This window comes from Dendrobates tinctorius, unplaced genomic scaffold (assembly GCF_039654945.1).
Source record: "Dendrobates tinctorius isolate UK_male_01 unplaced genomic scaffold, ASM3965494v1 ptg000297l, whole genome shotgun sequence".
Classification (NCBI taxonomy): Eukaryota; Metazoa; Chordata; class Amphibia; order Anura; family Dendrobatidae; genus Dendrobates; species Dendrobates tinctorius.
The window spans coordinates 641,659-658,678 of record NW_027361964.1 but is presented as its reverse complement, the minus strand read 5'-3'; the positions used below and the strand labels follow the sequence as shown (position 1 = coordinate 658,678).

The 17,020-nt window shown below is 43.7% G+C and overlaps 1 protein-coding gene across 1 annotated transcript; it reads right to left on the bottom strand.

Moving 5' to 3' along the window:
* Positions 1–6,770: 6,770 nt before the first annotated feature.
* On the bottom strand, positions 6,771–14,859 carry LOC141073124 (uncharacterized). The gene is made up of 4 exons (XM_073560480.1): positions 14,486–14,859; positions 11,496–11,619; positions 10,803–10,876; positions 6,771–7,818 (listed from the first exon to the last, which is right to left on the bottom strand). Exons 1-4 carry the CDS (start codon positions 14,799–14,801, stop codon positions 7,310–7,312), a joined length of 1,023 nt encoding a protein of 340 aa, XP_073416581.1. The 5' UTR covers positions 14,802–14,859; the 3' UTR covers positions 6,771–7,309.
* Positions 14,860–17,020: the final 2,161 nt, after the last annotated feature.

Sequence of the window (17,020 nt, the reverse complement as noted above, 5' to 3'; positions counted from 1 at the left end):
TGCAGCCCCATTGCAACTTGGGCCAACTTCTGCGCTCGCTGGATTCTGGTCGTTGTCCAGCTGCACTAGAGCCGCGATCATTTGAGCTCTGTTTTTGTTCGTGGCGTCAAGGCCTTGGTACGTGCATAACGCAGCAAGAACTTCCTTTGTCTGCCGGTTGTACCAAGGTTCTCCTTTTGCCGCCATGGTTGCCAAATAAAAGATAGAAAAAGAAAAACGAAGAAACGGGAGGGGGATACTTGCAAGTACACCCTAATGTCTCAGGACTAGTAACCACTGAGTCTGTTCTCCAAAACCTATGATGCAGGATTCCCGCAGGAACCATGCAGGTCTTTAGTGAGAGGAATGATTGCTCAAACCAAATCACTAATGCTCTAGGATTATCCCACCGCTGCCACCAATATGTGACGAACAGCCCACGGCCGTTCGTCCAAATACGGAGGCGACTAACGGGGGTCCCGCTGCCACCAAAACGCGACGTACAGCGGACCCTGTGTCACCACTATGTCACAATCCCACCACTGACACCGGTGTATCAGCGGACGGAGGGGCGTGACACAATGCCGGCACACGGCTATCACAGGCGCAGTGGGGCTTATCTTAGTTATCCCAACACTGGCACCATGTGACCAAAAATATCCAGCAAGCTAATCTCGCTCTACAATTTGCCGCAGGGGGAGTTTAATTTGGATGCCCCACCACTGCTATCAATCTTCCAAGTACTGCGGGGATTTATGTATATCCCACTTTCACTTTGGAACTCGCAGCTCTCCGGCGCCCCCCTTACCCTCAGGTCAGTCAGGGAACTGCACCTAGGATAATTAGTCGCCGGACGGACTGCCTGTTGTGAACCGGCAATTAGGCTTCTGCAGTAAGGGAATTATCAATGCTGTGGCTGCAACCCCTTATTCAGCAATATAAGACCCTTCTAGGCTGCCAGCAAGCCGCAATAGCCGTGCACAACGTGCTGCCACCAGTCACGGTTACTTAATTCACAGTGTTAAATTAAGAGGGTCCGTGGCAAACCCCTTGAATTAGTAGCGATTATCTAACAAAGGCGTATAGTTCGATTCTTAGAGCATGGAGACAGATCTAAATAATCATATCATTTATTTTCCGAAAGAGGACAGTGATTACAGATAAAAGTTGCTATAAAATTGAGACATAAAATATGTACAGTACAACTATAAAATAAAAGTGGAGAAAACAAAGAGATTACACTCACAGTTCCATATTGTTCCTTAGGCAGACCATGCAGCTTTAAGGGGGGTGGAGGCGGAGCTGCTCTTCTCCGCTCATCTGTGGGTCTTTCTAGCACGACGACTTGAGCTGTTCTGCCCTGGTTTTGTCCAGGAAATGCTTTATAGACTTGCTATGTGACATCACGGAGAGATGCATGCTGGGTTAATCCCACCTCTCCCTTTTGGATTTAGAATTACACTAGAAAACTTATACTAATCATAACTCTGTGGGGGCAGCCCACACAGACACATATAGGGCATCATTGGCTGTGATTTGTTGAGTACAATAATTCAAGACCAAATATGCAGTAGTTCTGATACACCATTTAGCTGGAACACATATCTCAGGTTCTGAAAGGATTACGCTTCGCCAGAACCACGGCAGCGACGCTGTGACCGCCCGGATTACAAAAATATGATTTTCATATCTCTACTTGGTACGGTTTTCGCAGGGCAATCTCTTAAAGGTTTACTACTAACCTTTATTTCAAACAAAGAGTTTATTTCCCGCACTTTTTTTCTCTTTCAGCTGAGGCTGAGAGAAGCCAAATGGTGTGGCAGGAAATTGGTTTATGGCACTCGGGGGAAGGGAAGCTGCTGTAGTGTGCAATGTAACTGAGACACTGGCAGGCAGCTTCTCAAAGAAAATGGAGGGTTTGTTAGCACATTGCAACAGAAAACATATCTTGCAGACATAGAATCATAGAATCATAGAATCGTAGAGTTGGAAGGGACCTCCTGGGCCATCTGGTCCAACCCCCTGCTCAAAGCAGGATTCGCTAAATCATCCCAGTCAGATGTCTGTCCAGCCTCTGTTTGAAGACTTCCATTGAAGGAGAACTCACCACTTCTCGTGGCAGCCTGTTCCACTCATTGATCACTCTAACTGTCAAAAAGTTTTTTCTAATATCTAATCTGTGTCTCCTCCCATTCAGTTTCATCCCATTGCTTCTAGTCTTTCCTTGTGCAAATGAGAATAAATTTGATCCTTCTACAATGTGACAGCCCTTTAGATATTTGTAGACAGCTATTAAGTCTCCTCTCAGTCTTCTCTTTTGCAAACTAAACATTCCCAAATCCTGCAACCTTTCCTCATAAGACAGGGTTTGCAGACCGGTCACCATTCTGGTCGCTCTTTTCTGAACTTGCTCCAGTTTGTTGATGTCTTTTTTAAAATGTGGTGCCCAAAACTGGACACAATATTCCAGATGAGGTCTGACCAAAGAGGAGTAGAGGGAAATAATGACTTCACGTGATCTAGACTGTATGCTTCTGTTAATACATCCTAGAATTGCATTTGCCTTTTTTGCTGCTGCATCACACTGTTGACTCATATTCAGTCTGTGATCTATTAGTATACCTAAGTCTTTCTCACATGTGCTGTCACTTAGCCCTATTCCTCCCATTCTGTATATGGTTTTTTCATTTTTATTGCCCAGATGTAGTACTTTGCATTTCTCCCTGTTAAAAACCATTCTGTTAGTTGCTGCCCACTTCTCCAGTTTATTTAAATCTTTTTGAATCCTCTCTCTCTTCTCTAGTATTAGCTATCCCTCCTAGCTTTGTGTCATCAGCAAATTTAATCAGTTTACCCTCAATTCCTTCATCTAAATCGTTGATAAATCGTTGATATTGTACATCACACCGGTGGTGAGTATTTTCATCCATCTTGGATGTTTAATCTGGCTACTAATGACGTCATGGTTGATTGTCATATACTTTCCAGTTACTTTCTCTAACACACGGTGAGGTGTGGAGGAGCGGGTTTTTTTACAGCATTTGATTGTGTCCGCCCCCTTACTTGTGGAACGGTAACGCCATTATATACAGTACAGCATTGTTTGCGGCTATGTCATTTAAAACCTCCTGGAACGCACAACTTCTTATTCCTGGATCGCAAGTGCATAATCTGTTGGCGTTTGAATCGCAGGTCTATCCTTTGCGCATGCGCGGTAACTCAGTATTCGCGGGTGCCTGTGGGCTGAGTGGTCACCCTTGGTAATTATGACGTGACTCAATCTGTTCTCGTTCCCCCTTTTTTCCCCATATGCATGGGATGGTATCTGAGATCTGCATGGCTTTCCCTGGGTATTTTACCATTATGTGAACTAGCATTGCTCTTTTCACCTGTTCATCTGCAGGAGGCACAAACCCTCTCTGAGAATGCATGCACAATTGATACAGATTCATTATTTATAGTGCAAGCTATTCATTAACTAGTTCTTAGTCCTTTTTTCATATTCTCAAAAGGTAAGAGACATCTAATAAATCACATATAGAAATTTAATATACATTTATTGTTATTCATTATTCATTGGGAGAAAAAGAGCCTTGCTGCAAACTTATGCTATTTGAATATTTGTGATTGCTATATCATGTATACTTTGCATGTATATCTATGTCCACATCCACTTGCCCACATTGTTTTCATTGGTGTTTTTTAACTGTTTTTATTATGTTTTCTTGGCATTGTATGAACAATAAAAGTCTTTGCATATTGATATTCAGCTGTGAGTACGCTTCATCCTGTGCTTCTTTTTCTTGTTTCTGCCTTCCTTTTTTATTATGCATAACACCATCCCTTATTACATACCATCATTTGTATTTATATATAATGATGTCCCTTATTATATAGCTTCCTCTGCTGTTATGTACAGTGCTATCTCTTAGATAGTGTATTCTTGTTATTCACAGCACCCTCTTTTATTACATAGTCCCCTCTCATTAGATATAAAATGACTGCTGATGGAGCAGCCGGTGACCAGACGACCAGTCCATCAACTCCTCCTTTAGAAAAGAAGCTTTCCCATGCTCCATCAGCCATCATTGCATTATATATCTAACAAGACAGGATGGCACGTAATAAAGACAGGGCTCTATATAATCCAATATGTAAGGGACGTAGCTGTACATAACAAGAGAGGGCAGTGTGTAATAAGGGATGGCAATGTACATAATAAAGGATACTATGTATGTAATATATATATATATATATATATATATATACATGTATGTGTGTGTTATGGCTATACACTAAAACACCATATCCTAGATACCACTGAATGAAATATTCCAGTTGCAAATCTTTATTCATTACATACCCCTTTATAGGGGTTGTCTGTTCCATTTGCACAACAGCAGGAGAAATCGATTCACAGTTGGGGTTGCTTCAGATTAATTTCACAGAAGTGGTGTTCCCTTTATTTTTTTGAGCAGTGTGTAATATATATATATGTAGCTTTGTTGCCAGAAAAGAAAGGGGGCCTAGACAAATTTCTTGCACAGGGGCCCCAACCTGTCAGTGTCCACCCCTGTGTGTGTGTGTGTGTGTGTGTGTGTGTGTACAGATAGGTGAATGATGCTGTGTGTGTCTGTGTGTGTAGGTGGAGGAGAGAGAAATGATGGGGGTGATAAGGAGAAGGCAATGATGAGGTTGACAGAGAGAGCAATGAAGGGGATGGTGGAAAGGACAATGATTTTGGTGGTCGAAAGGGTAATAATGGGGTGTGGGGAGGAGGAAATGCTGGAGGCAGTGGAATGGGCAATGATAGGCTGGTGGGGAGAAGACAATGATGGTGGCAGTGGAAAGGACAATGATGGGGGTGGTGGGTTAGAAGGAAATGATGGAGGTGGTGGAGTGGGTAATGTTGGAGGTGGTGGGGGAGAAGGCAATGATGGTGGCAATGGAAAGGACAATGATGGGGGTGGTGGGGAAGGAGAAAATGATGGAAGTGGTGGGGGAGAAGGCAATGATGGAGGTGGTGGATAGGGCAATGATGGGGGTGGTGGAGGATAAAGCAATAATGAAGGTGGTGGGCAAAAGGCAACGATGGTGGCGGTGGGGGAGGAAATGATGATGGTAGTGGTGGGGAGGAGGAAATGGTGGAGGTGGTGGAATGGGCAATGGTGGGGGTGGTAGTGGAGAAGGTAATGAAGTAGGTGGTGAAATAGGCAATAATGGGGTGGTGGGGGAGAAAACAAGATGGAGGTGGTGAAGAGGGCTATGATGGGGGTGGGGGAGAGGACAATAATGGTATGCGGGAGGAGGAGGACAATGAGGGGTGTGGGGGATTTGGATGGGTGGAAGGGGGATTTATAATGGATTTAGGAACAGGGGGAGGTGGAGGAAGACGTTATTATCGCTTGTTATGTCTAACAGTCCCTAACTATAAAGTGTACTCACGTATTATACATAGCACAGCCCCTTAGTTTATAGTGTACTCAATTTTTATGTATAGCACAGTTCCTTAGTATATAGTGTACTCATTTTTTATGTATAGCACCATCCCTCAGTATATAGTGTAGTCACTTTTTATTTATAGCACAGTCACTTAGTATATAGTGTAGTCACTTATGTATAGCACAGTCCCTTAGTATATAGTGTACTCACTTATTATGTCTAACACCATCCTTAGTTACATAGTTTCCTCTTTTGCTATATCTAAAACCGTCCCTTATTACGTACCATCCTCTCTAGTTATATATGATGCCGTCCCTTATTATATAGCTTCCTCTGCTGTTAGGTACAGTGCTGTCTCTTACATAGTGTACTCTGGCTATTTTTGTTACTCACAACGCCCTTTTTTATTACATAGTCCCCTTTCTTGTTAGATATAAAATGACTGCTCTTGGAGCAGCCGGTGACCAGACTACCAGTCCATTAGCTCCTCCATTAGAAAAGAATCTTTCCCATGCTCCATCAGCCATCACTGCATTATACAGCTAACAAGACAGGATGGTCTGTAATAAAAAACAGGGCTCTATATAATCCGATATGTAAGGGACATTGCTGTACATAACAAGAGAGGGGACTGTATAATAAGGGACGGCAATATACATAATAAAGGAGACTATGTAAGGTATATACATGCATGTGTGTGGCTATATATATATATACTGCTCAAAAAAATAAAGGGAACACTAAAGTACCATATCCTAGATACCACTGAATGAAATATTCCAGTTGCAAATCTGTATTCATTACATACCCCTTGATTCAAAAATTGATTCACAATTGGGGTTGCTTCAGATTATTTTCACAGAAGTGGTGTCCCCTTTATTTTTTGGAGCAGTGTGTAAAATGCATATATATATATATGTAGCTTTGTCAACATAAAAGGAGGGGGCCCAGACACATTTCTTACACAGGGGCCCCCCAAGCTGTCAGTGTCCGTCCCTGCTCAGCTGCTCAGCACAACCATACGTGTCACAGTCATCTAATTCTCACCTGTATAATTCTTCTTCGTCATCGCTCCTTGGGTAGAATTTGATGATGGTCACAGAAGGTCACCTACTCACCCTTCTGCAGGTCTACACTGACACTCTCCTCCCTCCCCAATGTGCTCAGTCTTGTGTGTATTATATCCAGACTTCCATCCTGTCTGTGTGGTTCTATCCACAAACTAAAGAGTGTATAGACTGGGGTAAGGATATTCGGATGATGGCCCACACCCACATGGGCGCAAGCCCCATACAGTCATAAAGAAATGGCCTCCAGATATGGCTCGAGACAGAAAATGTCACAAGAAATGGGAGGTGGATTGATTTTATTTGATTACATACAATAAGTGTAAATTGGATAAAAATACCAATCAAAGTACAGATCCGGGTATAATAAAGGCGATGGTGTCTGAAGCTCCAGTCTGTCACCCATCTACATGACCTGCCCCTGTCATCCTACAACCAGGGGGGCTCAAGAACATCGGGCCAATAGTAGCCATAGTGCCCTTACCAATGATTAGTCCTGTGTCTACACCCTGGGAACTTCACACAATGTTGTGCTTTTTATTAGGCTATGTTCATACATTGGAGACTCCATAAAGAAACAGTCGTAAAATGTTTGCACCAAATTCTCCTTGTGCTGACGTAGCCTGTGGTGGATCTCCGATGTCCATGATTTCTTCAAAAAAATCTTATCCTTTATAACCATAGTCTGCTCTCTGGGTGAATTATTGTGTGCAATATACATATGGGGACATTATGGGACATGGCGCAGATCCATATTCACGCTCACCACTGTCCTCCATCTGCACCATGTGGACGGTATTTTCACATTATTAGCTTTTCTTCTACTTTTTCTTTCCTTTTTTCTTCATATCTTCCAATTTCTTCTCATGCTCGTACTGTTCCCGTAATCTCTGTCTATCGGACTCTCGTTGTAATCTCTCCATTTTTTCCTTCTGTTCTTCTCTACTTTTTTGCCTCCTCGCTTCCTCCTCTTGCAGCCGTAGTCTGAAGGCCTGCTCCATCCGAGTGCTCTCCACATCTTTCTGTGTGGCTAGATTTGCCTCCTGAATCTTCATTTCCCTTTGGTGAACATAATTCATCACAAATAGCTTCCGATCAATCATCTCCTGATCGGCGTCCCGGGGCTCGTTGGCTCGGAACTGGGCATCACTGATGACTTCGTAGAGGAACTGGATGACCGCCTCGTGAGTTTCCCTTTTTTTCTTTGGATTCCTATCTGTGTAATTTTCAACGCCAAAAAACTTATCGACTCCGATGTCCCTGAACATATTCTCCATCTCGGTGTAGTTCTCGTGATTCCGGTGAGTGAGGACAACGGTGGGAACAACCTCTGAAACAAAAGTAACAGTGAAACATCAGAACTGATTCCAGGTACAGATGAACGGATCGATGAATATTCAGCGTTTCCTCCTTCACTAATTCACACACATTCAATGACTGAGGCGCAGCCCCGTGTATAAGTCAGTGCCGGCTGAAATACTGGACTACGGATCGGCCTTCATTGAGTCATGTTTGGCCACGGCGGCTCCATATTCGAGAATGTGCGGAGTAGTGAAATGTCAGCAAAGTAAACCCTTACTAACTCACACATCGTTAATGAAGATGTCACAACAACATTTGTATTTATTACAGTACAATAAAGGACACAATGCACCCAGATTACACAGCATGACTTCTGGATATGGATGGACCCGGCTCCATCATAAAACAACCACAACTACAGTAAACCAAGGCACTGGGATAAATACAGGTAGAAGCGTTTGTGTGCGCGAAACAGCTGCCGTCTAGTGCGTCTCCACTTTTCTGCCTCCATGCTGTTGTTATATTTTACCAAATAAAGGATCTGTATGGGATGGTGAGTGCCTGAAGCCACTTTATTTCCTGGACTTGGTGATTTTAGGACAAGAAACAGTTAGATCTCCTCGCCAAGTCAGGTTGTTAAGAAAATAGCTTGGTGGGTGGGTTAGGTACACAGGGATGAGCGAACCTGTGGATGTTCGGGTTGATTCGATTTCCTCATCTCTAAAAGTAAACTAAAAAGTTTTGGCAAGTATAGCTTGAGTCTACAGATCACTTCAGAACCTAATAGTAAAGTATAACCCAAGCACAGCTCAAGAAAAACATGTGAGGGAGAATATTCCCTTGTTCCTGCCAGGCCGTTATGGAGTAGCTAATGGGAGAAAGGTGTGAGAAAGCATCTGCATGTCTACTACTGGGCTGGAGACCTTGGTTCTCTCGAGCACACAAGGCCAAGCTGACTGCCACTGCAAACATGCCTGGTACACAGGAAGAATGGTCATCCAGAAGTAAGCTACTCACAGCCACTATGGGGAAAACGTCTGCTACCGCACCTCACACATAAGATTAGTGAGACTGGACATGGAGGCCAGCTACGAGTCACGGCCCTAGAGGGATGGAAGGCAATTCAAGAGAGCCGGTTCTGGACGCCAGCTTTACACACTGGAGGGACTCGCTGCCTTGCGCTCCTCATGCACCCAGCTCTCTATTACTGCCACCGTCTACCATCTGTGACATGGGAACTTCTGTCACCTGCATGTGTTTCATTGCTCCATCTCTGGCTGTATGAACCTGTTCCACCATTACCCTTACTCCTGACTCTTCTGTCTCCCTCTGCACCAATACCATGTGGAGCTCCATCACGTTAAGAGGGAACAGTAAAAAGTGGTGTTTAACCCCCACACATCCACAGCCATATGCCTCTTCACAATGGCTCTGGAGCGCCAGGCGCAGGGCACGGGCCACCATCACCTGTGTGACACGAAGAAGAGGATGCGACCCATGCTGGTGTACTGGAGGGTCTCACACCTGCGCTCCGGATGTTGCAATACCTTTACATATGGCACCAATATCAGAGTAATGTAGATGAGAAAGGAAGAAATACGACAGAGAAACGTTCCTGTGGGAACTTGACTCTTCTTTCTATCTTTTTGGAGTTGACGGGTTCTTACCTACCAATACATGTATCAGTGTTTTGTTCGCTGGCTCCACGTCATCTCCTCTTTCTTTTGCTTTCGGGGTACCTCAGGGCTCAGTCCTTTTGCCCCCTTCTCTTCTCTCTCTACACGGCCCCAACTGGACAGACCATCAGCAGATTTGGCTTTCAGTACCATCTTTACGCTGATGAAACAACTATATACGTCTACCCCCGACCTTACCCCCGCTGAACTACAGAAAGCCAGTGACTGTCTGTCCGCAGTCTCCAATGTCATGTCCGCTCTCTATCTGAAACTTAACCTCTCAAAAACTGAGCTTCTTCTGCTCCCGCCATCTACTAACCTCCATAAATCTGACATTTCCCTCTCCGTGAGTGGCACCATAATAACACCCCGGCAGCAGGCGCGCTGTCTGGGTGTTATGTTTGACACCAACCTCTCCTTCACCTCCCATATACAATCTCTTGCCCGCTCTTGCCGCTTACACCTAAAGAACATCTCCAGAATTCACCCTTTTCTCACCATGGAAACAACAAAAACTCTCACTGTCGCATTGATCCACTCCCGCCTGGATTACTGCAACGCTCTGTTAATTGGCCTCCCCGTCACTCAACTTTACTCTCTCCAGTACATACTTAATGTAGCAGCCAGGGTCATCTATCTGGCTAATTGGTACTCAGATGCGTCCGCTCTTCGCCAGTCCTTACATTGGCTGCCCATTCATTACAGGATCCAATTCAAAGTACTTGTTCTCACCCACAAAGCTCTCCACGGTGCGGCACCCCCCTACATCTCCTCCCTCATTTCTGTCTATCGGCCTAACTGACCGCTGCGCTCTGCAAACGACTTTCGTTTCGACTAACCTCTGCACTAATCCGCACCTCCCACTCCCGACTCCAAGACTTCTCCCGCGCTGCGCCAATCCTCTGGAATGCTCTACCCCAAGAAATTAGGACTATCCACAATTTGCACAGTTTTAGGCGCTCCCTCAAAACACATCTATTCAGAGCAGCCTATCATGTTCACTAATCAAAGTAATTTTATGTGTAAGTGTGCGTGTGTAGCCCATTCACTATCTCCATCCATCCCTCACTCCCTCAAGATGGCTGGACCATCATTGTAAATACATCACTGTAAATACACCTCTGTCCTCTGTATCTCCCCCACCTCATTGTAGAGTGTAAGCTCTCACCAGCAGGGGCGGCTGATTGTGCTTTAATTATTGTATTGTTAGCGTTGTTACTTATTACTTGTGTTTTGAAACTGTTAAACTGTAAAGCGCTGCGGAATATGTTGCGCTATATAAATAACGATTATTATTATATTATGATGGATCTGTATGTACACGGAGGACACTTACTTGTTAGCTGTCTGGCAGTAAGAAATATTTCTTTTAGCTCGTCCTGTAGCCCAGGAGTTGGAGAACTTGTCACACTAAATCAAACAGAAAGAAATCAATCAACCGATCCCAATGATCATGAATACAGAGCAATTACGTAGACAGCAGTGTGAGCGTTGTGCAACGACTACAGGCAGCTACTAGTGAAACGATAAGGGGACAGAGATGACGGCTGCAGGTGGGACGGGTTAGAGCTGAGATGATCTTTTGGAAATTCTAATTTGCCAATTTCATTTTACCCCAAAAATTGAATTACAGCAAATGAATTTGATCCAATCGTAATAATGAAAAGCTTAAAATTGCTTGTAAAATGCAAAAAAGCACCTGGGGGGAGGAGAGTGGTCTCCACTGTTGTGAACTTCAAATAAAATTTTAAAATGATTTAATTTGGTGTAAAACCACGAATTTCAGGAAATTCAATTTGAAATTGATCCTCCGGAGACCGTTCTGCTGACCTCTAGCCCTTGTAGCTTGGGGAGCCCATGTGTCTCAGCGCCACATACATTAACCCCGGTACACATGGGACGTTGCTGGCTCTGGTACAGATTGTGCTACTGGCTCTTTCTAAGCTCTTACATGTCGCAGCTTCTGAATATATATATATAAGGAATGTCTTATTACTGAGATCGGGATATTGGGGAGAAGAGCTCCTACCTGTACACGAATATAGGAATAGTGAAGTCAGAGGCTTTCACTTGGGTCTCGGCCTCCACAATCCTGTCCACCAGCCCAAATCCTTTGCTCCAATCCACCGACTTGTCCAGAGGCAGCAAATTAGCTGAAAAGTTACAATTAGGCATCAAATAGGTGATAACAACTATAAATGATACAATCAGAAGGAAATTAATTCATCATCATCATCACATTCTCTCTGTTCAGTTACTTCTTATACATAGCGGATGTTTCATGACGTGTGACCACCGCTCCGGTCATTGAGGCCGCTGCAACAGTCAGAACCGGGGATCAGGGGGACCCTCATTCTGGACAATGGTGCAGGTCCCAAAGTGAACACCTGCATCTATTACACATGAGATAAACCCTGCGCTGTAACCCGGATAGAAATAACACAAGGGACAGTAAGAAATAATCCGCACCCTGACGGCAGAATTTATGTGTATTATCTTTCAGAGACGATAAATTCAGAATTTTCAGCCATAATAATCTCTCTGTATACATACTGGATACTGTCACACTAAACAGCTAGAGGACGGACACGGGGAAAAAAGACGTGCAATGATAAATATATCAATAGGAATAGCCCGTATACAGTAATGCTCAGATAATCACTACCATTGTCATGGGGATTGAGACTTACACCCAGAGATTTATGATCAGTTCCTCTCTACAAATAGAAGAAATAACAACTTGTGGTGTTTCATATAACGAGCACCGCACATCTAGTGTTTGGGCTACAGATCTTACACATAGAATATAAATAATTCACTAATCACTTTCTATTAAAAAGTGTCAGTTTCTAATGCTACCAATAGTGTCCACAGCAGACCGAGCATTTCAGCTAACAAGATGCTGCGAGGGCGCGCAGGGAGGGTAAGTAGGAGGGTTTTTTAATGTTTTTTTCCTGGCGGGCCATTTTCAGTGCCTGCATACCAGAGGGCCATTGTGGAAGACTTGCTGAAAATATTACCCTCAGACAACACTGCTGGCAGAGGTACCGGCTCTTTTCACTCACAATGATTACAAGGGGAGGGCCAGGCACACCAGGTGCATCTCAGGGAGGGGCGAAATGTCCACTAACTGGGCCATATTCATGAGACCGTCACATTAGCAAGGGCTATCTGTGGGTGTAACTATGACGAGGAGGGAGAAGTTGACCAAGATGGTGAAGGACTACTTAAGTAACCATACCAGCGTCCTTCCTGATTCTTCAGTGCCCTTTAACTATTGGTTGTCCAAGCTCCACACTTGGCCCGACCTCTCCGTGTACGCCTTGGAGGCGCTGCCATGCCCTGCTGCGAGTGTGTTGTCTGAGCGGGTTTTTAGTTCGGCAGATGCAATCATAACAGATCGCCATCCCATCTATTTTAGCTTTTTTCTCAGGCCTCCATGCTTGTTTGTTGGGTCCAGCAGAAAAATATTCGGCTTTCCCATTGACTTGCCTTGGATTCGTTATTCGGTACGAATACGCGGATATTAGAAATTATTCGTGCCAATTTTCTCGAATCCAAATATTTCACTCTTCGCTTATCACTAATCATTGCACGTCTTTTTCCTCCTTGTCCGTCCACTAGCTGTTCATCGCGACAGTATCCAGTATGTATTTGATCACCTTGCTTCTCGGGTTTGCCACAAGGCCCGGTTTTTCACAAAGTCTTCAATAAATATGAGCACCAAACATACCCTCAGACCCATCACAACTGCGGCAGCCATTTTTTCCCGCACCACACTCACAAATGAACTAACGTAAAATGGTCAAACCTGCCCAACAATGACTAGGGAGACAGTGACCTCATGGAGAAAGTCAAGTTTTCATGTAACCGGAGTGTGGAACATATTAACTCTTGTACAGTAAATAAACAATTTGCTATACATTTATAATTTCACAGATCTATAGCTTAAACGTTAAAACTAAATGAGACTAGATGCGAAGAAGAATTTTCAGTCACTGAAACTAGTAACTATAACTTGAAATATTACGTTTATCCAAAAAGACATCCAAGCCCTCCTCGTACTGTGCCTTCCATAATGACGGTCAAACGTTCCCCCGCTAGAGGTCAGTGCTGACATTTACGACACGCCTGTATCTTCTGGAATAGGTGACAGACCAGAGAAGACTCAGGGATGGAGTTATGGCAAGGAAGACATCCATAATAACTCACTCACGACAGACAAATTATTCCATATTTTTCAGTAAGATTTCATTAAGAAATCATTAAATCTCCTTATTTATAAGAAATCATGGCGAGAACTTGGGCTTTACCCCGATCAAGAATTCGGGGTACAATATTTATAAACTTCTGATCGAATTCTATCCGACCACAAACATGAATGGATTTACCAGGTATTTTATCACATTAGCTCAGGTGTAAAACAACTCTGAGATTAATGATTATCACTATGAAGAGATATGGATGGAGGAGCTCTGCAGCTAGGAGCAGATCACTTATCTGAGCTGGTGGTCATTGATATGTGATATTCATGTGATTCATGATGACATCAGAAAGAAAAAAATAATGTGTGGTTGGACGGACTCAACGCCTCAATCCTATAGTGCCCTCCGATCATGGTGGGACTGGCCCAACAGCTGAGACCTAGTGGTTGCCGAGGTTCTAACAGAGAAAAGAACTCCATGATGGGGTCTGGCACTATTTCTGTTACCTTAAATCTCATTCTTGGTTAATATGTACAATACAAACGGAATAAGAGTACATGTTCGATAGATCTAAATGGTGGCCCTAAGAATAGCTGCTTTGTCTGATACTGGGCAACACTGCCAGTAAGGTATCCACCATGATCAGGAGTAACTCACGCTAATTGCATCAGTATATGTGGGACTCTCATTTCTTCAGTATCTGTTCTGTAACACCATCCATGGAGAAAGCACAGTTACAGTGACAATGTTCTGGAGGACATCACTAAGAAGCCAGGTCTTCTTTCACACCTTCCTGTTTATTTCTTACACTTACCAAGTTGGGCGAAGATTTCCCCAGTTTCATATGTGTTCATTTTGGAGCAGCCCCTGTTATCGACCAGGACAATGTTCTCGGTGAGCTGGTAAGTCAACCTCTGCGTCGTGTGACCCTCGTCTGTACTCGCTGCGTTTGCCCAATTTTTGTAGCCACTGTTGGACCAGACACACATCACGGAGTTGATAAATGATGACTTCCCATGGCCGAGGTACCCGAACAGCTGCAGGAGGATTCTCTGAAAACCCTGGTTGCCCCTTTTACATTTGTCAAAGGTAAAATCTGTAATCTTCCTCCTCCGTCCTTCATCGTCCATGGCTGGTGAGATGTCTGCACATTCAACGCTCTGCACTCAGACTAAGCCACCAAGACATTAGGCCAAAGTCTTGTTTTTATAGCCATTTGTTTGTGAATGTTTCTTCAGACCTTATCTACACACAGCTTTGTTCCTGATTTTTAATCAGTCCATGCTCCAGGGAGATTTAAATACAGGGGTCAATGTATAATTTCTTACCAGAATATGTTTCTACTTCCTTATGGCGCACTAGAAGATAGTGATGAGAAAATATTACAGTCATAGCAATTTTCTCTTAACAGGAGGATCGATTATATTTTATTGAGATTGTGGATACTTTCTTGACCTGCGATCAGTCCACACTCAGGATCTATTTCTTACCGGAGTGTCGCAGATTGCTGTCCATGTTCTACAGAGTAGGAGGTCTCACATAGAAACGTACCAAAATGCAAAAAATATAAAGAACTGAAAATATTTCTCATATAGATCTTAATGGGCAAGACGTTCTTCTCCAGGTCTTACAGAGAGTATTAACTATACTTCTGGACCATATAGTTCTCTAATCGATCCTCCTTCCTCCCACCATGGCGAGTCCCAGGAGACAAGTGGTCCTGTAAGAGGAGGGCAGCACGGTAGTCGCAGCCGAGGACACCGGGGCTCTGGTGTCCCGTTCTCCTCCCACAGGAATATCTTCAGTATCTACCGGAGTACCTGTTCTGATTGCTGGTCCATGGTCAGGGATTCCACTGCGGTGCGACCCAGCTCCTGCACACTTACTTCCAGTGCATGTAGATGAAATAACAGACACAGATACCGGTTCTGATGCAAAGTTAATGCTTTTACTTTCCTCTTCAACGGTCCCGGACACATCAGTTACATCACAGTCCACACAGCATTCCTCCTGCTCTTTCCCTTTCTGACTTTCTTCGCCCTCATGTACATTTCGGGGTAATAGCACCTTTGGCGGTTCCGCAGCTTCACTACTGTAGGACCTCAGTACATAGGGGATCCCGCTCATCCATTTTGCCTGACTTACAGGCCTCAACCCTATTGAGAATCTGCCACATCTGCGCCCTGCATGACTTTTGGACCATGTTTCCTTCTCTGTTCCTGCTGCTGATGTGAACTGTAACTTCCCAAGGTGCTCCGGTCTTATCCAGCACCTGTCTGACTGTGCCCGTGCTTCTCTGCTTCTAATTAATGTTATACATCATATATATGTATTAAACAAATCAATCTCTTGGTGTCAGCTGTCAAAGAACTGGACCAAAAAATTAAGGATCAATCGCTTAAACATGTAGAGTCAAAAAAAAGAGGAATGTGGAAACCACAAGCAAAAAGATGATGAAAGACCCATATAAGATAAAAATATATATATCCTTTATTAATTTATGCAAGACTGGACAAATGGACAACATGTGCGAAACAGATCCAAAGTGCAACTGTGCAAACAGAGAGACGTTTTGACCCTACTGTAAACATTTTCTTTGTACAATCATCATTAGTTTTAGTACATCATACATACAAGGCCACCAGATAACCATGCATATGGAACAAGAGACTTATTACTCCAACGTTGCGTAACTGCTGTGGCGTCCTGGGCTTAGAGCCCTTGTGGACCTGTCGGGCGTGCTGCTACCTACGCTAATTCCTACTACCTACGCTAATTCCTACTACCTACGCTAGCTTAACCCACAGCAGCTCCTCCTACAGTTAACTATTAGTAAACTATCTATCAACTGTACCTATCAAGGACCCACTAGTAAGCCCCCATCTAGTGGCCCATTCCAACACTACACTTACCCAGTCTATAAATACTATATCCTACAAGTGCCCTCCGCTATTGAACCCGAAGGATACACTGACTTACCCTAATCTACACGTTATAATATGACATACAATTCAATATAAGATAAGGTCACATCAAAGTATAATATTTTACAGTTTGGTAACACATAATCGAGGCAGTACCAAAAAGACCGTCGGTAATACACAGCTGTGTAGCAGTACCGAAACATAATAGAATATTTACATTAATAACGACTGTACATAGAAACTCTTAAAGGGAGGGAAGATATTAAAGGGGTGTTCCATTCCAGTCCCCTACATTCCCACACTCGGACACTCCGAGAAGTGAGTCTTTACATTTCCATTTATTGATTTCGACCTCTTATTTCATGAGGGACATGAGGAGATCGTGTGTAGTGATGCCCAAATATTTGAGCAGCCACGATCAGAAG

Bases quoted from the DNA above. Each gene is read 5' to 3' on its own strand.
- LOC141073124 (XM_073560480.1), bottom strand. From the start codon at position 14,801: ATGGACGATGAAGGACGGAGGAGGAAGATTACAGATTTTACCTTTGAC. The intron at 11,620-14,485 runs GTAAGTGTAAGA...GTAACTTTTCAG, and splicing joins GGAAATCTTCGCCCAACTTG to CTAATTTGCTGCCTCTGGAC. The intron at 10,877-11,495 runs GTAGGAGCTCTT...TGTTTGATTTAG, and splicing joins ATTCCTATATTCGTGTACAG to TGTGACAAGTTCTCCAACTC.